General features: G+C 36.5%; 1 protein-coding gene and 2 long non-coding RNA genes across 8 annotated transcripts in view; 1 reads left to right on the top strand and 2 right to left on the bottom strand.

Moving 5' to 3' along the window:
- Positions 1–22,063, top strand: part of LOC141380770 (uncharacterized) — a 37,954-nt gene extending 15,891 nt beyond the window's left edge. The window contains exons 5-9 of one of the 4 annotated variants that reach the window (XR_015525380.1): positions 3,058–3,256; positions 6,465–6,649; positions 12,886–13,187; positions 17,091–17,317; positions 21,621–22,063. This is a non-coding gene — a long non-coding RNA (uncharacterized LOC141380770). Of the gene's footprint in view, positions 1–3,057; positions 3,257–6,461; positions 6,650–12,885; positions 13,188–17,087; positions 18,002–21,620 lie in introns of those variants that run through there. The other 3 variants (XR_015525381.1, XR_015525379.1, XR_015525378.1) reach the window with 3 other exon arrangements.
- Positions 1–23,272, bottom strand: part of capn15 (calpain 15) — a 59,458-nt gene that overhangs the window by 9,165 nt on the left and 27,021 nt on the right. For all 3 annotated transcript variants that reach the window (XR_015525280.1, XM_087310043.1, XM_087310042.1), the window contains 7 exons: positions 17,085–17,293; positions 14,171–14,354; positions 12,906–13,129; positions 9,423–9,548; positions 6,435–6,587; positions 4,676–4,837; positions 3,055–3,281 (listed from right to left, as the gene is read on the bottom strand). Coding sequence is in view for 2 of the 3 variants with exons in the window: in XM_087310043.1 (XP_087166169.1) it covers positions 3,055–3,281; positions 4,676–4,837; positions 6,435–6,587; positions 9,423–9,548; positions 12,906–13,129; positions 14,171–14,354; positions 17,085–17,293 (1,285 nt within the window). In the remaining variant the exon portion in view is untranslated. The remainder of the gene's footprint in view (positions 1–3,054; positions 3,282–4,675; positions 4,838–6,434; positions 6,588–9,422; positions 9,549–12,905; positions 13,130–14,170; positions 14,355–17,084; positions 17,294–23,272) is intronic.
- Positions 19,462–22,597, bottom strand: LOC147838108 (uncharacterized). The gene is made up of 2 exons (XR_015525413.1): positions 20,543–22,597; positions 19,462–20,509 (listed from the first exon to the last, which is right to left on the bottom strand). It is a non-coding gene; the product is annotated as an uncharacterized LOC147838108 (long non-coding RNA).

The raw sequence follows: 23,272 nt of genomic DNA, 5'->3' as shown, positions 1-23,272 counted from the left end.
TCTGCCTAGTTGTCCAAATTAATGTCTTGTGAGTGTTTTATAACGAATGCACGTCCATACAGGAGGATATAGCAAGGCTGGTGTTTATGCCATAGAATGTTGCGTATGAGCTTCAGACGTGCTCTGGCGAAGCTGTTCACTGTTCCTGTCAGCAATCTCCCAATAATATACAGCTGCAAACTCAACAGATTTAGAGTGTTTACTGTATTTTTACATTTGCCTATATATTTTTGAATAGTAGATATTTAATAGTAGATATTCAGTCAGTCCAGTTATAAGCAGAAGCTGGTCTTTTGCGATCTCCCTGTTGACCTGTGGTTCTTATTGAATCTAAAATTATATATAAAATTTATATATATATATATATATATATATATATATATATATATATATATATATATATATATATATATATATATATATATACATACATACAGTTGAAGTCAGAATTATTAGCCCCCCTAAATTATTAGGCCCCGTTTATTTTTTCCCCCTAATTTCTGTTTAACGAAGAGCAGATTTTCAACACATTTCTAAACATAATAGATTTATTAACTCATCTCTAATAACTGATTTATTTATCTTTGCCATGATGACAGTAAATAATATTTGACTAGATACTCTTCAAGGCACTTCTATACAGCTTAAAGTGACATTTAAAGGCTTAACTAGGTTAATTAGGTTAACTAGGCAGGTTGGGGTAATTAGGCAAGTTATTGTATAATGATGGTTTACTCTGTAGATTATTGAAAAAATATAGCTTAAAAGGGCTAATAATTTTGTCCTTAAAGGGGTGGTCCAGAATGTTATTTTTAAGGCTTGGTTGTGTTAATAAGATGCAAAGCAATGTGTGCTCATGTTTAACTTGAAGGAAATCGTGTTATTTTTTCATAAATCTCACTTTGATTATACACAGCTACTCAGCTAACATGAAAACGACTGTCATATTTCCTAGTTCCTCTAAAAGGCCCACCCTCAAGTGACTCTGATTGGTCATCATCATAATATGCTGTGATACGCCGATCGGCTTCACGTCACGCCCTGACAAGCACGCGCGTTTTGTGTAAACAGTCAGTCAGTCAGTCAGTCAACACGTGTCTGTAACGAGTGAAAATGGGATGCGGCTCCTTTAACTGTTTCTGTGCCTTTTAGTGTGTTTATGCGTGTATACGATGAAGTATTTGTAACACGAGAAGCGCATGTGCGCGGGAGAGATTTTTATTGTTCTTTTTCTCTCATGCTCGGATTAAGTTATTTTCTGTGGTGACAGAATAAAGCACAAGATGTGAGATGAGACCTTTGTGAGCCTGGATTGATTTGTTTTTGATGTTACACTCCAGTTGGGAAATCATTGCTGTATTTTTTTTAAATCAATGCGTTACAGGACGTCTTTCATGCATATGCGGAATATGCCTGTGTAAGTAACATGAATCGTTCACATATCTTTTGCGACTTTATTGTCCGAGTTGTAAAACGCATAGCATAGCTGCCTATAGAGAGAAACTCTGCCGTCTCACACAGAGAGACGCAGGTGCTGGCCAAGAGTGCGTGTATGTGTATGTGTGTGTGTGCGTTTACAGCCGTTTGATAAATATGGATTTGTAACGTTAGCTAAGTCGTTAGCGGTTACCATAATTTCCCGTTGTTTACATCTTTGCTACAACACACCGTTAAAGTTAGACACTGTACATGTCATGATCAATTTTAACAAATAAAAACACTTACAGGTCATGACTCAGTTCACAGCGTCTCCTTGCTCCATCTTTGAGGAGATTTTAACTGAATCCAGCACTGAACTGGGAGAGATTCTGGAAGCTGTGTTTTGTCAAATCATGCTTGCTATGTATTTTATAGTTCTCTGGAACATAATTAATATTGAACTGTAAGCACTTCTGTGTTTGGGTCGTGTCATTTGGAAGCCAAACAACAGAAACAGAACAGCTCTGTGGAAACAGCAGGATGGCATTTCTCTCTCTGCAGTAACGTTACAGCGCCTATGGCCACGGCCTTTACCTGCGCAGTGTGGGATGCGCAATAACGAACTTTTGTGATCTCACAGGGGGCGGAAGTATTTTTTGTAGTCCCCAAAATTCGTTAATTGTAGGCGTTGCTAAGCTAACTCTGTACAAATCAAGGTCTCCCTTTGCATTAAACTTTGAATATTTTACATTCAGAGATGCTGTTTATGTTCACACAGCTACATTACACATCAACTGAAGTTTAAAATATAATATCGTAGTGGACCACCCCTTTAAAATGCATAAAAAAAATTTTAAAACTGTTTTTATTCTAGCCGAAATAAAATAAATAAGACTCTCTCCAGAAGAAAAAATATTATCAGACATACTGTGAAAATTTCCTTGCTCGGTTAAAAATTGTTTGGGAAAAAAAAAAAAAAAAAACATTCAAAGGGGGGCTAATCTGACTTCAACTGTATGTATGTATATATGTAATATGTACATGTAAATATATATATTTAATATATAATAAATTATATCGTTTTAGTTTTAAATATAATTAAATTTAAATAAAATTATAAATGTATAAGATGCAAATAATAGAAAATAATAGAAGGCACAATATATATATTTGTTAATAAATAAAGGTTTAAACGAGCATTTCATATAAACATTTTAGAGAAAATAACAGGTGGGCCTTCAAAAATTGTTCGTGGCATGAATTGGGCCCCGAATTGAAAAAGCTTGAGAACCTTGAGAAAAAAGGTGATGCTAAAAAAATGATAGTACGTATACAACTAGGATCTGCTTGTTTTGACTTGATAATCAAAATACGTGGCTAAAAAATAATGTATTTTGATAGGGCAAGTCTTTTTTTTTTGAGCTGGGACATTAAATAACTCCTTTGCACTTAGCCCTATTCAAGTCTGATATTTTATTCATCATGGTCTTAAAAAGGTCTTAAATTTGACTTTGTGAAACCGGAAAACCACAATATCCATATGCGTAATGATAGAGGTTCCACTGAATGGTTCAATAATAAATGTAACCTTATTGTGAAGTGTTACTGAAACATGTCTGAATGGTGTTTGTGTACCAGGTGTTGAGGCTCCGCTGAGGTCCATCTGCCAGTGGTTGAAGGCACAGCAAACCACGGCGTACTCGCCCGGCTCCAGCATCACATCGCAGCCTACAAACTTCTTGACCGCGCGCTTGCTGTGTGCCAGCAGACGACCCAGAACCAGCTTATTCCCGTTACTGAACGAGGCCCGGAAGACCATGATGCACAAGTCCAGCAGGTGACTGTCCGCCGTGTCTGAACGCCTGGTAGAATCAGAGCAGGGTTGTTATTATTTATTCTGTTTTCGGTAGTTTGTACATTTATTGCCATATCAGCAACCCATGGAAAGATCAATATAGGCAAAACATATTAATAACACTGTACAATAAGGTTGTATTAGTTAATTTATTTATGAACTGGAACAAACATATACAAACATTAACAAATATCTTTCATATAAACTCAGATCGATCACATGCAATTTATTCGTACAATTGTTCTAGTCAATTTAACATTTTTCATGCATATATGAAGGATTTTGTTGTTTTATGAATGATATTTGATGCCGTTGGCTATGTTTACATGCACCAATGTTCATCAATCTGAATAAATTGAATCAGATCTGTTCTCTAAACATTATCATCTATATTCAAATATCTGTTTATTTGCATTTTACACGTTCAAATAATAACATCTGCATTTAAGAAAGTTTAGTCACTCAAAAAAGGTTTATCATTTTTAGTATGTTTAAGCAGGTTATAGTTATGAATATAGAAATATGAGTCTATATTTTGAATTCAATTTAAATAAAATTAAAATTAATAATAATTTCAATTAATTTAATTTAAAGTGTCTGGACTCTCTTTTTGCTTTTGGAGATTTATTTATTTTTTCCAGATTTTCTTAATTTCATTCCTAATTCTAATATTCCACCGTATTCATTTTATTTTATTTTATTATATTATTATTAGGGTTATTATAAACTTATATTCAGGCTACAGGACATTTCTAAAATAAAGTGCTTCATTAAGCAGCCTAATGACAATATGGAGCCCGCGGTTTAACATGCCTTATCATGCATTTATCAAAATATGCACAGGCTAATGCATGTCAACGTTACACTAAATCATGTGCCCTGGAGGCTGCTGATTATGATGAGGAAGTAGTCACATTCAAGCATTAACATGGTCATTTTTATGCTGCTGGATTAGATTATTAAAGGAATAAACCCCAGCTTCTAATCTGATTAATATTTAAATCGCTTAAACACTTAATACACGTCACTGAACATGTTCACATTGACGTCATCTTTATGGAAGAATGCTATATACTATGTAACTGCAGGTTTACTATGTTTATATATAATGTCCGCCCTATACACCATTCCTTAACATCTCTGATTTCAACTTTAATGTAATGATTTGCACATTTTTCTAAAGCTGCTTTGTAACGATAATAATTATTGTGAAAAACTCTCTACAAATACACTTGAATTAAATAAACTGAAATTATTCCAGCTCAATCTGATGTATTAAGACGTTTACATGAATGTTTTGGAATCTGTATCTGACTGATCTGTCAATTCTGTTACAAATGGATCATTTGTGTGCATACAAGCATAGCCAGTGTTCACCTGTTGTTTTACCATGTTATTTACCTGCTGCCTTCCTGGAAGAGGGCGAACTCCAGCGCCGTTCTCTCCAGCACCGTAAGCGCCGTTACAGTCACCGGTTTACTGGCCCGGCAGGGGAAACAGCCCTGCAGACGAACCTCCTGCCAGTCTGGATGAATCTTACAGATGTCCACCGAGTCAAAGTACCTGAACGCGAAAAATTTGTATAGATGGTTTTACATTTAATTAGATTTTTTTAATTAAAATAATGTCTAACTTTATAAAAACTATATAACTTAACACTTAAAAATTATAACAAAAAACTTTTAATGCAGGTCTCCACATCAGAAAATTATATATATATATATATATATATATATAATATAAATATATATATATATATATATATATATATATATATATATATATATATATATATATATATATATATATATATATTTTTTTTTTTTTTTAACACACAACTTATTAGTAATTGTAATAAATATAATTAATATAAAAATGTTTCTTTTAATATTCATAGACATGTAATTTTAAAAAATACATTTAGAAACATAGCATAAATATATTCGTAGAAAAGATTAATAAAATATATTACATACTTCAATATTCAATTTACTATGTATTAATTTTTTTTATTAAAAACTGTCATTTCATTTTAATGCATGTTAATTTTGAATTTACAAAAAGCTAAAATTGTTGTAATATAATTTCCTTTTTTTTTTAGAAATAGTGTAAAAAGATTTTTTTTTTGTTTTTTATTACAATACATAACAGTATTTATCAATGCACGTCAACAAATGAAGCGTGTCGCATGCTGCAAAAGTCACATTACAGCAGTGGTCCATAACCTTTTTATCACCACAGACCGTTCAACACTTGACAATTTTATCGCGGACAGGGGGTGGGGGAAGGGGACATTGTTCTGTGTTTGTCTAATTTAATTAGTCTACCAAAATGTGAATATTCCATACAAAGTAAGAAGCTGATCGGTCAAGTCTTGTCACGTGACTCATGTGACTCACTGCATTCATTCACCTGGGTGAGTCTGGAATGTGCGAGCGTCAAGCTGATTGTGTGCAAAAGCCATGCACCTTTCTTCAGAAATAATGGACTAGGGCAAACTTTAAAAAAGACGCGATATCCAAATGGCCCCTAAAAGGCCACCGTCATTTGCAATCTCCAGCAGGTGATCTTCCTGCACAGACATGCTGGATTCACCTGATCTGGTGAAAATTAAATGGGTTGCGGATCCATTCCTTGGCAATTCGTGGGTCGTTCACTGGGCCTTTTCACTTAGCAAAGAAACTCTCCAAAGATGTTTGTTTCTTACTCATCTTGCTGCTTCTGTGTTTAATTTGGGCGCTCAAGTGACCGAGATGTAAGTGAATTTGGCCATTTTTCAAAGTAAAATTTTTTTCGAAATAAAACATCGTTCAGACTCAGATAATAAATACAATGGAAATAATTAATGATTTGTTGTGCGCGGTACCAAATGGTTGAGGACCACTGCATTACAGTGATTACATGGTTTTACTAATATTAATGTGAAACTGAGCTTTGCAGAGGGCCCAATGCGTAATGCAGGCATGGGACAAGAACCGGTTTCAAGGCTTACCGCGATTAATTCTTTAATAATCGCTCAAAATTAAAACTTTGTTTAATTGCACAGCCCTAGCTCTACTTGTGAGCACTAATGAGCTAGTCTGTATTTCTGGAGCGCTCTGATGAAGCTGCTCTCAGATTAAAGGTTAGTTTAGCACAGATGAACTCATTAAGGACTCACTTAATGAAGTCTCCGTATTCCATCCAGAAGACGCCTTCACTGCTGCCGTGAGCCATGAGCTCGTGCCGGAGGTGCTGCGGCCAGTCGCTCCACTCGTCCGACCAGGAGCCGTTCCAGGAGAACCGGCCCCACGGGTTCCTGAGACGCAGCAGTCTGAAACAGCACCAATCAACATTATGTGGACATCAGATATTAGACGCCATCTTATGAGTCAGGTGGGTTAATGAAGCTTTGTTGGACAGTATGGTGCTGATTACACCTGATAACACTTATTACCCTCATTCTATTAGTGGCCAAGTATATTAGTATTTCACACCGAACTTCCTACAATTTACCAGGTACCAGGTGAAAGCTTTTTTTTTGTGAAAGCTTGTAAGGTGTTTATAAGACATAATTGTGAATGAGATTTTATGCAACTGACAACTGACATTTTAAATGCAAACATGACATTGTTTGTTATGACAACTTGACGTAAACAAATGCATCACAACCTGTTTTTGTCTTTGTGGTGACAACTTGACATAACCAAAGCGTATCATAAAGCCATTATAACTATGATTATGACAATCATTTGACTATTAACATTAGGAAAACATAATGTGTGTACTTTTATTCACCTAGGCGAAAATTATCCACATCCTATCACTTTCTCAAATCAAAAACTTACCATTGTATCCACATATCAATATTTGGGAATCCGTCTGGACTCTCACCTCACTTATTGTAAGTTCAAGATGTTTATAAAAAGCTGAAACAAGACCTATTTTTAAATGGGAAAATTAGGACAAATTTATCCTTTTCTGTTTCTGAAAATTATCTTCATGCCATAATTTTGTCTACCTTGTCTTAAGGCTGATTTATACTTCTGCGTCAAACGCTGGCGTATGCTACGGCGCTGACGCATAGCCCTTAGCCGTGGCCCTCGCCGTCACTGACGTGCACCTCTCAAAAAATGTAACTTGAGCGTAGCGTAAGCTCTGTGATTGGTCGGCTTGATAAAGCTGACGAGTCTGGGTGGGACCGAGAGACGCGCGAATGGCGCGAGCGATGTGTGGAGTACCGTGAAGGAGCTCCGGATGGAAAGTTTTGTTTTGTGTTGACCTCATAGATAAAGTTGTTGCACGTCCGCCGGTTCCTGCCTCAAAATGAGCGAGTTTGAGCCACTTGTACATCCCGGAAGTCAGGGCCGGAGTGGGACTCATTTTCAGCCCTGGAGTTTCAAGCCAGACCGGCCCACCTCAGTTCACGACTGATTCCAATTCAGTTACTAATGGCACTATCACGTCTTTTTCAAGAAAACAGCTGCTTTAGAAATTCAAATGTTCAACAGCCCTAACAGTATTTTATGTCTTAACAATAAAATCGAAAAAAAAAGATTCTTTATGGGAGATTCGATCACAGGTCTGCGACAGTGAAGTACAATGTGCTTACCGCTGGACCACATTGGCGCTATTTCAGTAAAGTAAAAAATAACTAATGACTTGCGACCCTGATGGCTCAATCTTTTTCTCCTATTTTTAGATTTCTGATCAAGTTATGTCAGATTTATTAATGTAGTGAATCATTTGATTTTCATTGAGCAGGTGTATTATTCATTTTATTCGAATTCTTATATTCACTAAGGTGCGGCTGTTTGGGGTCGATAGTTACATTACATCATCATCATTAACGTTAGTTAACCTGCAGTCTGCATTTTTCTCACGGGGCTGCGAGAAAATAAATAAAAAGAGCGGCACTGCGGCAAAATAATGATTAAAAAGAGTAAAGCTATGGTCAAATAAATAAATAGAACAAAAAAGTGTGACTGCTGAGAGTGCAAGCAGCTAGGGACACCGGCCCTCGCGGCCAAAAAACAGACCGGCCCACCGGGAATTCTCCCGGTCCTCCCGATAAGCCAATCCGGACCTGCCGGAAGTGTTCAGAAAAAGCAAAAAAGCAGCGAAGAAACTCGACACAGAGGAACATTTACACCTCAATACCAACTAGCGTTGCGGAAGTATTAATGCAGACCAACAGAGACAGCGCGCAGAAGTATAAATGCACAGCTACACACGTTGCATGTGCCGTGGGTTACGCCGGTCACCTGACGCAGAAGTATAAACCAGGCTTTATTGTTTGCCTGTTTGGTCTCTCACAACAAATGATATCTTGGAGCCAATAGCTAGACTGTACAATAGGGCCTATAAGATCCACATCAGACTTTCTGGATGGACACATCACTGTTTTGCTCTATCACGTTCTAATGCTTTAACATTTCAAAACTACATGATGAACACAGGGATTAAACTGTACTATCACATTTTAATTAGCGCTACCTCAGCAGCCCTTTGTGCTTTGGTACCAAAACTTAACACTGATCGTTCCACCAGATCTGTAACAAATGGATGTTTGCCATTATCGGCTTTTAAAAGCTGTTATGGACAGAGATCTTTGTTTTATGTATTTACAAAAGGCAGGAATGAGATCCCACAACATCTAAAAACATTACCAACACTGAGACTTTTTAAAAAAATCACATGCTCGTCATCTGATGGTCAACTATCGCTGTAGCCACTGAGACAGTAGCCTGCTTTTCTCTATGTTATGTTTGGTGATTGTTTGTACTGTGTTGATGGATGAGATGTCTGATTGTTTTTATGTTCTGCAGAGCAGGAACCTGCTGAAAAACAGCATTCATGCTGAGTCAGGCCCGATTATCTTTTTATCTTTTCCTGTTTAAAAAATTATAACAAAAAGTAAATGTCAATATGTAAAAGATAATTAATTAATTTATTACAAAATGATTTTGAATTGTCTAAACTTCCCGTAAAACTTCTCATCAACAAGTACTATTATATTGGAAACTGATATTTAAACGTAATTTTAGCCCACATAACATATCTATTCAAATTCACAAATATTGCTGTAAATTTTAAATGGAAAATAAAGATGCAGTAAAATCAGTCATTTTAGATTAGAAATAATATGCATGTTGTGATTGAGTCTGACCTGTAGCCCTGCACGTCTCTGACGTCCAGTATGGAGTAGGCATGTCGTGGGCGGAGCCCCAGAGATTCATACACAGCATCATCCACCTTCATGTTCCCGCCCCCACAGGACGCACCCATCAGGAAACTGAGACAAGAGCCAATCACAGTCAGCCAATGAATATCCACAAGTTATTCTCCCCTCAAAACCAATGCAAAACATACTGACTAAATATACACTTTTTTTATGGCATTATACTTATTATTGCATTCAAAATTAGTACAATGTATGACTTTATCCTTAAAAAGTCTTAGGTTTGACTTAGGTGAAACCCACGGAAACCACAAAATCCATATTTATATTGAACGATGGAGGTCGCACAGAATGGTTCAGTATTATACAGAGTATTGCAGCATCCCTATTAACTACATGAATGTAACTTTATAGTACAGTATTATTGAAACATGTGTAAATTGTGTTTGTGTACCAGGCTTCGCTGAGGATACAATGTGTACGTGAGACCAAATATTATTAAGATTATCTTATAAATGTAATGCCAATACTGCTAAAACAGGATTATATTATGTGTTTTAGGCATTATGTGAAAATGTACTGCGACATTATGAATAGATAATGTTTATAACTCATATTTGTATAAGTTTGCTTATATTTTTTTTCACAAAACAAACACTAAAACAGTTTAAATTAATTATAACGACGAAGCTATTGTTTAACTTAATGACTAAAAATATGCAATAATTAGCATCTACTAAAATCATGCTAACAGTATGCTAATTCTTCCTATGAAACATGCAATCAACATGCCAGTTTATAATGGAAACATGTAACCAACATGCTAATTTATAATTAGAAACATGTTATCAACAAGCTAATTCATATTGGAAACATGCTACCAACATGCTAATTCATACTGAAAACATACTATAACCATGCTATTCAATTCTAAAATCATGCTAACAATATGCTAATACATACTATAAAACATGCAATCAACAAGCTATTTCATGCTGGAAACATGTTAACAACATGCAAATTAATACTAGAAACATGCTAGCAACAAGGCTAATCTATAATGGAAACATGCTAGCAACATGCTTATTCATAACAAAATGTTATCAACATGCTAATTTATACAAGAAATGTGCTATGGACATATTTCATTCTAAATCATGCTAAAACAGGCTATTTCAAATTAGTTTCATACAGATAGTTTATTAAAAATATTAATAAAAATGTACAGATTTATTACACTTTAAAATATGTATTAAATAATATGTATATTTTTGCTTATTTTGATTATTATTTTCAAATAATAATCAATCTTTTGCAGAATGATCTGTGCTATTCAGTTGTTATACTGTGTGCAGAGCTAATGCTTGGCACTAATTGCCCTGTAATTTGAGCCCTGTAATTAGCAAGAAATCTAGAAAACCTTTGAAAGACACTTCCTAACTTGTGACGACACTCGAGAAGGCTTTTGCTTCCTTTTAAAATTGATTTATTGGCTTTCTGCCTTCAGTATACATGATAAAAGAGGCCTTGACATCTTATAATCGGCCTGAAATGAGTTTAGTGTGTAGCACTGATATGACAGCTCAGTGTGTAAATCTAGTCCAAGGCACATGAAAAATAAGTTAAAGTTTATTATTTTGTTTCATATACTTTAAAGAATGATTTATCTGAAGAGCCCACTAATCACATCTGACACTCCTTTTGTTTGATTTAGCAGTGAGTGTGTGTTAGTGTTACCCGGCCTCATACATGCTAAAAACATGCTAATTTTTACTAAAATCATGCTAACAACATGCTAATTCGTACTAGAAACATAAGCTGCGTCTCAAATGGGACACTATACACTAAGCACTCATGCACTATGTATTTATGCACTTACACACTTAACAGCATAGTACATGCATGCAGTGTCGTCCCAAATGGAGCACTAATGTTTTTTTACTGATCGGAAATTCAAACCGTTTCCCTGATGACGTTTGATGGCCAAATCAGAGGAATAAATGACTAAACTATCAAATAATACCTACCATGAGTATGACCGGATTCACCATTGGAAGGCGCTATAATCAGTCTTGTAGGAGAATTTTGCTTTTCACCATCAAAAATAAAATAATCCAACATGTGCGCCCGATAGCTCCGCCTCTTCCGCTACGTGAGCTTAACTGCGATCGTTAAGTGCGTGAAGTGTCTATCATTACAAACGTCATTTTACCAACTGAATAAGTGCATCATCTGAGTAGTTAAAGTGCTCTTATTATTTTTAGAGAGTACAAAATGGCGTAGAATAATGCATAAGTATGCGATCTGGGACGCAGCTATACTATTTCATACTAAAGTCATGCTAAAAACAGGCTAATTAGTACTAGAAACATGCTATCAACATGCTATTTCATACTAAAGCATGTTTTAGCATGATTTTAGTATAAAACAGCATGTTGATAGCATGCTTCTAGTACTCCTGTTATTAGCATGATTACTAGAAACATGCTATGAACATATTTTATTCTAAAATCATGCTAAAACAGGCTATTTCATATTAGAAACATGCTATTTTATTCTAAATCATGCTAACAACATGCTAATTTGTACTAGAAACATGTTATCAACTTGTTAAATCCTACTGGAAACATGCTACCAATATGCTAATTCATGCTGGAACATGCTATAATCATGCTATTCAATTCTAAAATCATGCTTATAATATGCTAATACATACTATAATACATGCAATCAACAAGCAAGTTTATACTGGAAACATGTTAACAACATGCATATTATTACTAGAAACATACTACCAACAAGGCTAATTTATACAGGAAACATGCTAGCAACATGCTAATTCATACTAAAACATGTTATCAACATGCTAATTTATACTAGAAACATGCTATGAACATGTTTCATTCTAAAATCATGCTAAAACAGGCTATTTCGTATTTAAAACATGCTATTTCATTCTAAATCATGCTAATAACATGCTAATTTGTACTAGAAACATGTTATCAACATGTTAATTCATACTGGAAACATGCTAGCAACATGCCAATTCATACTAGAAACAAGCTATTTAGTTTAAAACAGTTTACTGTTCAGGGAAAATTTAGGCTAACAACATACTAATTCAAACTAGAAACATGCCAACTCATACTACTAAACATGGTAATAACATACTAATTCATGCTAATAAGTTTATCTATCTATCTATCTATCTATCTATCTATCTATCTATCTATCTATCTATCTATCTATCTATCTATCTATCTATCTATCTATCTATCTATCTATCTATCTATCTATCTATCTATATTTCTTGCTTCGACCTTAAACTACTTCCAACAGTCTTTCTCAAGCCAATATAATGTTTTTTAGACGTTAACATCTAGCTTTGTTTTGTATATTTGAGAGAATCCCCTGAAGCTCCTTTTGTTTGTGTTTTTTTTTTATTTAACAGTGAGTGTGTGTTAGTGTTACCCGGCCTCTTTGGAGCTCAGCATTTTGGCCCAGATGAGGTCGGTGTCGATGGGCTCTTCTCGAGGGTTTGTTGAGCTGACCTGCAGCATCAGACTCTCACAGGGGGCTCCGGTGAGCGTTGCCAGACCCTCGATCGCTCGACCGGCCTGAAGCGCAAAATAAGAGCCATGCAGCTTGGCCAGAGCCTTCTCTATCAGCGCAACCCACAGCTGCCTCCGCTGAGCCTAACACATGGAAACACACACATGTGGAAACACAAACACTCTCATGTTCACTTATACAGTTCAAGTTTTAATTATCAGCCCTCTGGTAAATGTTTCTCAAATATGTCCTAAATTATGTTTATTATATGTCTGGTAATATTTTTCTCTTCTGGAGAAAGTCTTATTTGTTTTATTTCGGCTAGAATAAAAGCAGTTTTTAATTTTTTAAACACCATTTTAAGGTCAATATTATTAGCCCCCTAAGTGATATAGTTTTGGATTGTCTACAGAACAAACCACTGTTATACAATGACTTGCTTAATTACTCTGACCTGCCTAGTTAAGCCTTTAAATGTCACTTTAAGCTGAATACTAGTGCCTTGAAAAAATAGTCATCATGACAAAAAAAATCTGTAACTTGGGAAAAATATATATAAAATAATTATGATCATGAATATAATCATGAATTATGAAATATTAGGATTGAACAGGATAAGCTAATATTTTCTGACTTCAACTGTAGGTCAAAAATGATCTGGGCACCATTTTAACAGCAGAAAAAAAGATAATGTATTTTATCTTGACGTTTGGTGACTTTTTCTAAAATGATCCTAACATTAGAAAGAAATACCTTTCATATTATGACATATAAAGTCTTAGCAACTTTTGATTCACACAAACTTTAAATGTCCGTTGAAATTAAACTAAAGTTTTTCATTTAGTTTCAGTCTGTTAGTTTTAGGGACATCTATATGCTTATTTCACTTGGCCGCCATTTTAAAACACGAAAGCGAGGCTGTGGTGGGAAGAAACCCAGGAGTATAGGATCAGCACTGTAAACATTGCAGTAACATGCTGTGGACTACAAACCTCCAGCTGTTGCTGAGATTTCAAAGTGCAGATGTGGTGCAAACATCACTTTAATATCATTCAGTTCAGTTTAATTTAAACTATCGAAAGCAGATTAGGCATAAAACTAAATCACAATCTCTTTAAGGGTAATAAAAAACGCACTTTTCAAAGCACTTCACGAGACCTTTAAGTAACTGCAGCAGTACAAACCTGCGAGAAGAGCAGAAAGCCGTATTCGTCACAGGGCAGCATGTCGTCCACTAAAACGGTGGTCCACGTGCCGTCTTTACAGAGCCGGACCTGATAGGCTCCTTCCTGACAGATGCTTCTGGTGATCATCACTCGCTCCACCAGCTCCGGCCGCTCCGCCAACACCGCCAGCGCACTCAGAAACCTGAAAAATACAGCATGAACAATTCAAAAACAAATCAAGACTCTGTGAACAACAATACAGATCAACTCAATGCTAGAGATTGTCTAAACCAGTGGTCCTCAACCATCAGGTGGATCAATTGGTATCTGGCCGCACAAGAAAGCATTAATTATTTCCGTTTTATTTATAATCTTTAAAGTCTAAACAATCTTTTATATTGAAAAATCTTTTATTTTAAAAAATGAGCATATTCACTTGCTTACATCTCGGTCAGTTGGTCTCCCAAATTAAACCCATATGCAGCAAAATGAGAGAGAAACAGACGACTATGGAAAGTTTCTTAGCTAATGGGAAAATGCCAAGTGAAGGACCTGCAACCTGCCAAGGAATAGATCCGCAACCCATTTGTCAACAAATCAGGTGAATCCAGCATGTCTGTACAAGAAGATCAACTGCTGGAGATCGCAAATGATGGCGGCCTTTTAGGAGGCGTTCACATATAGCGTCTTTTCTAGAGTTCATACAAGTTCGTTATTTCCAATGTAGGTGTGCACAAGTGGCGTGGCGCTTCAGGAGGCACCAAGAAGAATGAATGCTGCATGTCACGTGACAAGAACTGACCAATCAGCTTCATACTTTGTATGGAATATTCACATTTCTGTAGACTAATTATTGCAGTCAAACACAGAACACCCAAACACTGCAGTGATTAGTAATTTTTTTCCATAAATAAAACTTGTATCGGAGTGACAGCAATGTTTTGTCAGCTTGTCATCCTCTAAGACAGGGGTGTCAAACTCAATTCCTGGAGGGCCGAAGCCCTGCACAGTTTAGTTCCAACCCTGCTCCAACACACTTACCTGTAGGTTTCAAACAAGCCTGAAGGACTCAATTAGTTTGATCAGGTGTGTTTAATTAGGGTTGGAACTAAACTGTGCAGAGCTGCGGCCCTTTTGGAACTGAGTTTGACGCCTGTGCTCTAAGAAAATGGTTCATAGTTGCCTAGCAACCTAAAACGAACCCCCTCTAGTACTGTATCACAGTACTGGGCTGCAGCTGGAAGGGCAAAACATATGCTGGAATAGTTGGTGGTTCATTCCGCTGTGGAGACCCCTGATAAATAAAGGGACTAAGCCGAAGGAAAGTTAATATGAAAAAAAATCTGCAGTTTGGCATGTGTAAATGGAGATTTATGGTGAAAGCAGCCTTTAAATATATGTATTGTGGTTTAAATTTACAGACACAATTTAATTGAAGTGTAGTAAAAAAACACAAAGTGCAGTATGAATTTTCCTTTCCATTCATTTAAAAAACAAAAACACTTTATATGAAAAGACAAAAAAAAAAAAAAACAGAATTGACAGGTGAAAAACAGTGTTGTGGCCTGCAGCGTCTCATCATTAATGCATTAAAGGGATAGTTCACCCAAAAATTAAAGTGTACTATTTATTCACCCTCAAGCAGTACCAAACCTTTATGAGTTTCTTGAATTTAGTTCCGTTTCTTTATTGTCCACAAGAGGAAATTTATCTTTGGCTTCGCCACACATCCACATCAGCAGCCACACTTCTCATTTTATAATATTGATATATTTTAAATCAGTGTTTCTCAACCACGTTCCTGGAGGACCACCGGCTCTGCACATTTTCCATGTCTCCTTAACCAAACACACCTGATTCCGATCATCAACTCATTAGCAGAGACTGAAAGACCTGTAATGGGTGTGACAGACAAAGGAGACATCCAAAACATGCAGTGCTGGTGGTCCTCCAGGAACGTGGTTGAGAAACACTGCTTTGAAGGGGTCACAAAAAACAGGCAATACAATTACATTCAATATCATCATATAAATCAAAAACTTTAGGTGACACGGTGGCACAGTGGGTAGCATGAAGGTCCCTGGTTCGAGCCTTGGATGGGCCAGTTGGCATTTCTGTGTGGAGTTTGCATGTTCTCCCCATGTTGGCATGGGTTTCCCTGGGTGCTCCGGTTTCCATAGTCCAAACACGTGGCATTGGTGAATATGCTAAAATTGGCTGTAGTGTATGTTTGTGAATGACAGTGTATGGATGTTTCCCAGTACTGGGTTGCAGCTGGAAGGCCTGCTTATAACATATGCTGGATAAGTTGGCGGTTCATTCCGCCAAAGGACTCATTATTTACATGATGCGCAGATTTTTGTGTTTTGGAGTTATTGTTTTTCTAAAATGTGGATAAAAAATTACAGAAATCTTTAGAAAACATCCTAAAATGTACAATATATTATTGTTTAAGATTTTTTATGATTTTATAGTTAAAAATGAACTCACCATCTTGCTGTGAGAGCATGTCACCTAATGTGTGCTGATGTCTCATTTAGTTTGTGTTTTCTAATTATGTAAAGCAAATGGCAACTATCTTTTAGTTCAGTTGGCTAAAGGAGATGTCATGTGACATTACTAAAATTTTATTGTACTGGTTAAATGTCATTAGTGTTTTTAAAAATGAAATTTTCTTAGTGTCATTTATAAATGACGATTAAAACATCCAACTGTCTCTATTTTCAGCATTCTTCAAAATATCTTCTTTTGTGTTCAAAACTCATACAGGTTTGACTTTGAAACAAATAAAGAGCAAGTAAATGAGGACAGAATTCTCATTTTAGGGTGAACTGTCCCTTTAAACATGCTGACTCGCATACTGTTCATATTATTGTATATGCTACTGTATGTAATATATGGTGCAGTGCTTTATATGGAGCTCTTCTCATACCAGCAGTTTCCCAGAAGGCCTTGCAGAATATCTGAGGGACGGGGTGTCCTGAACACAGACCACTTCACACCGCGATCCTTAAAGTTATTGCAGTTGATCTCATGAGGACGGAGCCACTTCTTGATCCGCTGCTGGACGCTGTCGTTTTCCGGGAAACCGACCGATCGAGGACCAGGAGGAAAACTGTCATCCACGAAATTCACTGCGTTCTGCAACAAACACACCACAGCACTGTAAGATATCACACACACACATGTAAATATAAAAATAATGTGTGCATCATTTTAATCTAAAATGGCATATTTTTAAATAGGAATCGGTTGCAAAAGTTTTATCTGTATTAAATAGATCTTATTTGCCCATTAAGATATCACATGCACACCTGAATATATGAAATCGTGAAATATTTTGAATAAATATGCTGCAAAATAATGGGTGACATGGTGGCTCAGTGGTTAGCACTGTCCCATCACAGCAAGAAGATCGCTGGTTCGAGCCTCAGCTAGGTCAGCTGGCATTTCTGTTTGGCGTTTGCATGTTCTCCCCGTGTTGGCGTGGGTTTCCTCCAGGTGCTCCGGTTTTCCCCTCAGTCCAAACACATGCGCATAGATGTATTGAATGAATGAAATTGGCCATAGTGTATTAGTGTGTATGGGTGTTTTCCAGTACTGGGTTGCAGCTGGAAGGGCATCCGCTGTGTAAAACATATGCTGGATAAGTTGGCGGTTCATTCCGCTGTGGCGAACCTTGATGAATAAAGGGACTAAGCTGAAGGAAAATTAATAAATGAATGCTGCACAATAGGTATCAGTTACAGAAGTCTGATCTGCATTAAATACATACAAAAATATATATTTTTTAATTTAATTAACCACATGTAAACATCTGCTGTCATTAAATAATGTGAGTATCATTTTAATTTTAGATGTTTTTGTTTATTTTTAGGAAATGTGTAAAATGGGAATCAGTAATAAAAGTATATAAATAAATAAATAAATATTATATATATATATATATAATATATATATTCATTATCACATGTAATAACAAGTAAATATTTGAAATCATTAAATAATATGTGTAGAATTTTACTTTTAATTACTGAATATGGTTTAAAACAGAAATTAGTTACAAAAGTCTCTCATCTGCATAAAGGGCGTCACACACCATATGCGCCGCTCTGCGCCGCAACACAGCGCGCACTTGACAGTTGAAAGTATCGCACACTATATATACATATATATATATATCTATATTTTTTTTATAAATGTGGTGTAAAACAGTTTTATCAGTTATAAAAGACTTATTTGCATTAAACAGACAAAAATGTAAAAAAAAATTATGTATTAAAATTTATATTATACTTTATATGTTTGACATTTTCCACAATCAATTATTTATACAATCATAATTATTTCTAAAAGGGTGACACGGTGGTGCAGTAGGTAGTGCTGTCACCTCACAACAAAAAGGACGATGGTTCGAGCCTCGGCTGGGTCAATAGGCATTTCTGTGTGGAGTTTGCATGTTTTCCTTGCGTTTGCATGGGTGCTCTGGTTTCCCCCACAGTCCAAAGACGTGCGGTAGAAGTGAATTGGGTTGGCTAAATCGTCCCTAGTGTATGAGTGTGAGCGAGTGTGTATGGGTGTTTCCCAGAGATGGGTTGCAGCTGGAAGGGCATCTGCTGCGTAAAACATATGCTGGATAAGTTGGTGGTTTCCTTCTGCTGTGGTGACCCCGGATTAATAAAGGGACTAAGCCAAAAAGAAAATGAATGAATTAATTATTTCTAAAATATATTTAGCAGTTTACCAGCCCACACACACTCCTCATTTGCTATAATTGAACATATAATATAAATGATATTTATTTGCATCTCATTGACCATAAATAATATTTACAATACGTATTAACCTAACAAGTTTGTAATATGGCTAAAATAAGTAGCTACATGCTTTTACAAATGCATGTGACAAACTGCCAACCTTAAATAGGTACATAAAAACTAATCGGTCAGACTTTACAATAAGGTTCATTAATTAATGTTATTTAATGCATTTACTAACATGAACAAATAATGAACAATACATCGACTACTGTATTTGTTCATGTTAGTTAACGTTAGTTAATGAAAATACAGTTGTTCATTGTTAGTTTGTTAACTCATGGTGCATTAACTAATGTTAACAAGCATGGACTTGGATGTTAATAATACATTAGTAAATGTTCAATTATGATTAATAAATACTGTACATGTGTTGTTCATGATTAGTCCATGTTAGTAAATGCATTAACTAATGAACCTTATTGTAAAGTGTTACCAACTAATCTAATAGCAAAAGTGTGAGAAGTCTTTCATTAGTGCTTTAAATTCATGTGGTTTTAAATGAATAACTTTATTAATTTACCATTAATAAGTAAGCATAAACTCTGCACACAAATACACATGGAATGTAACTGAATTCATTTTAAGTGTAACCTAGCATAACATCCTTAAGCAGGCAAGTACATCAATTTTCTAAAAACTACTATTTACAGTCTGACAAAGAGTAAATCTGCAATAAAACAGTCTGGAAGCTTCTGAAGCGGAACTGCAGCAGAGATTCTGCAGAACAATAAACCTTCAATGCTATACTCTCACGGGCAGCAGCAGCTCACAGCGCACCTGATTTATTTTCTATTGCTGGACAAACACGTGTATTCTGGAGGAATAGGGGTCATTTTGACTCTGGGGAGCCATTTAATTGCTGCCGCAACCGTTTCTAAAAATACACCTCCCAGGTTGAGAAACGCAGACGGAGGGGCTGCTGAGAAGATGTGCTCAGACGTGGAAGTGCGGTGAGGCTAACAGTCCTAAAATACTATTCGCAAAGAGAGCTATGCATCACTGAATTGGTTGTGTGGCATGGTGGCTCAGTGGTAAGCACTGTGGCCTCACGGCAGGATGATCACTGGTTCGAGTCCCAGCTGGGCCTGTTGGCATTTCTGTGTGGAGTTTACATGTTCTCCCCGTGTTCACGTGGGTTTCCTCTGGGTGCTCCGGTTTCCCACATAGTCCAAACACATGCGCTATAGGGGAATTGATGCACTAAACTGGCCGTAGTGTATGAGTGAGTGTGAATGAGTGTGTAGGTGTTTCTCAGTACTAGATTGTGGCTGGAAGGGCATCCACTGTGCAAAACATATGCGGTTCATTCTGCTGTGGCGACCCCTAAAAAGTAAGCCGAAGGAAAATGAGTGAATGAATTGCTTGTAAAGAAGAGACACTGCAGGCAAACACACCTAAACTTTTTTTGTTTCATTTTTTATGTATATAAAACATCTAAAATACACTTTTTTATTGTATTTTGTACATTTTTATATGGTTTTTTCCTTATTTAAATCTAAAGAGAACATTTAAAATACATTTTAAAGGCATAGTTCACCTAAAACTGAACATTTACTCACTATTTACTCACCCTTAGGAGGTTCCAAATGTTTTTTTTTTTACTACTGAACACTAAAGAAGATATTTTGAAGAATGTTGGCAACCATTGACTTTCTCAGTATTTGTTTTTTTAACTATGGACGTCAATAATCTTTCAAATATCTTTGTTTGTGTTCAATAGAATAAAGACACTTGTAAAGGTTTTGCACCACCTTAGGGTTAGTAATTGTAAATTTTGTGAGAACTATTCCTTTACATTTTTTTTTTTACTTCTTTTATACTAAGGTTTTCTGTCTGATGTTAAAAAATAGACTTTAAATTTTAGACTTTTTTTTACCAATGTGTGTCCGTAAATGTCATTTATAATACACATTTTTAGGGTTTTTCCCACCTGCACTGAGCCTAAAATCTCCATTTTAGCTGCTCTTACATACACAAAACTTAATAGGTTTATTCATATCTGTGTTTTTAATGCATTTACAGAGGGGATTTGCCTGATTATATACAAACTTGGGTCCTCACAGCAAGAAGGTCACTGGGTCAAGTCCCAGCTGGGCCAGTTGGCACTCCTCGTGTTGGCGTGGGTTTCCTCCGAGCGCTCTGGTTTCCCCCACAGTCCAAACACATGTGCTATAGATGACTTTAATTAACTAAATTGGCCGTTGTGTATGAGTGTGTGTGTGTGAATGAGTGTGTATGGATGCTTCCCAATACTGGGTTGCGCCTGGAAGGGCATCCTCTGTGTAAAACATATGCTGGAATAGTTGACGGTTCATTCCGCTTTGGTGGCCCCTGATGAATACTAAGCTGAAGGAAAATGAAGGAATATACAAAATTTTTAATAAGTAACACAGGCTGTTTGCACTATTTTTCAAATTTTGAAGACACTCCTAAAAGCTTTGACTCTAATATGAACTTGACTTTAACAAAATGTTCATATTTTTGGACGACATATATGCAAATTAGCACATATTTAATGAAATAAACTCTAATTTTCATATTAAAACAACACATCCAATGCTAAAAGTATTGATATCTTAAAGTAATCAGTCGACTATGCAAGTACAGTGATTGATCTTGGTTGATATTTTTACCCTGTTCACCTGCAGTGTCTTGCCTTTACTGGATCAGTATGCAGCTGTTCTGAAGTGTGAACATCTGGGTCAAAGCACAGCTGCACGTCTGCTGGAATTAACATTTATCTGAGCTGATCCCATCACAAGCAAACCTCGGATCAGATCAGTCCCAGCGTCTTCAGAGGTGGTCAGGGATGTTTGTGGTCACATCACATTTACAGTGTGAACACTAATGCATTCTGATGTGCCCCATAAACACAGAGGGACCATCCAAATATGAACCATGCAAACAAAAAAAAAACTGAAAAAATGCATGCTTCATGTAAGATCCAGAGAAAACATCAGGATTGATCTAATGTTGCATTGATCCTCATGTGGAAATTATGCAAGAAGCAAAGACATCAGAGACAAACAGAGAAGCATCTAAACATATTTAACATTTAATAAGATAATAATAGCAGGTATTGTTGAGCTGATATGCTTTCTTAGGTAATTATACTAAGGTCGCTCCCACTTTAAATGAAGTGGTGTTAAGAAAACTCCACTTTTGTTGGAAATAGTGGCTCATTTTTCCATTATTTTTGAAAAAGAATGGCTCATTTGTTTAGCTCTCCTATACAGTGCATCCTGAAAGTATTGATAGCGCTTTACTTTTTCCACTTTTTTATGTTACAGCCTTATTCCAAAATGGATTAAATTCATTTATTTTGTCAACATTCTGCACACAATACCCCATAATGACAATGTGAAATTTTATTTAAAATAGAAAGCTGAGAAATCACATGTACATCAGTTTTCACAGCCTTCACAGCTCTAAATTGAGCTCAGATAAATTCTGTTTTCACTGATCATTCCTGAGATGTTTCAGCAGCTTCATTGGAGTTCACCTGTGGTCAGTTCAGTTGATTGGACATGATTTGAAAAGGCTACACCTGTCTGTGTAAGGGCCCAGGGTTGACAGTGCATGTCAAAGCATAAACCAAGCATGAAGACAAAGGAATTGTCTGTAGACCTCTGAGACAGGATTGTCTTGAGGCAAAAGGCTGGGGAAGGTTACACAAACATTCCTGCTGCTCTGAGAGTTCTATTGACCACAGCGGCCTCCATCATCTGTAAGTGGAAGATGTTTGGAACCACCAGGACTCTTCCAAGAGCTGGCCGGCCATCTAAGCTGAGTGGTCGGGGGAGAAGGGCCTTAGTCAGCGAGGTCATCAATAACCCAATGGTCACTCAGTCTTGATTCTTCTGTAGAGAGAGGAGAGCCTTACCAAAGGACAACTATCTGTGCAGCAGTCCACCAATCAGGCCTGTATAGTAGAGTGGCCAGACGGAAGTCACTACCCACCTGGAATTTGGCATCTGAAGGACTCTCAGATCTTAAGAAACTAAATTCTTTAACTCTTTGGAGTGAACGCCAGGCGTTATGTTTGGAGAAAACCAGGCAGCACTTATCACCAGGCTAATACCATCCCTACAGTGAAGCATGGTGGTGGAAGCATCATGCTGTGGGGATGTTTTTCAGCAGCAGGAACTGGAAGACTAGTCAGGATAGAGGGAAAGATGAATGCAGCAATGTACAGAGACATCCTGAATGAAGACCTGCTTCAGAGTGCTCTTGACCTCAGACTGGGGCGACGGTTCATCTTCCAGCAGGACAACGCAATAAAGCACAGCGCCAAAATATC

Source organism: Danio rerio, chromosome 24 (assembly GCF_052040795.2).
Source record: "Danio rerio strain M-AB ecotype USA chromosome 24, GRCz13ab, whole genome shotgun sequence".
NCBI lineage: Eukaryota > Metazoa > Chordata > Actinopteri > Cypriniformes > Danionidae > Danio > Danio rerio.
This window is presented reverse-complemented; position numbering and strand designations above follow the sequence as displayed.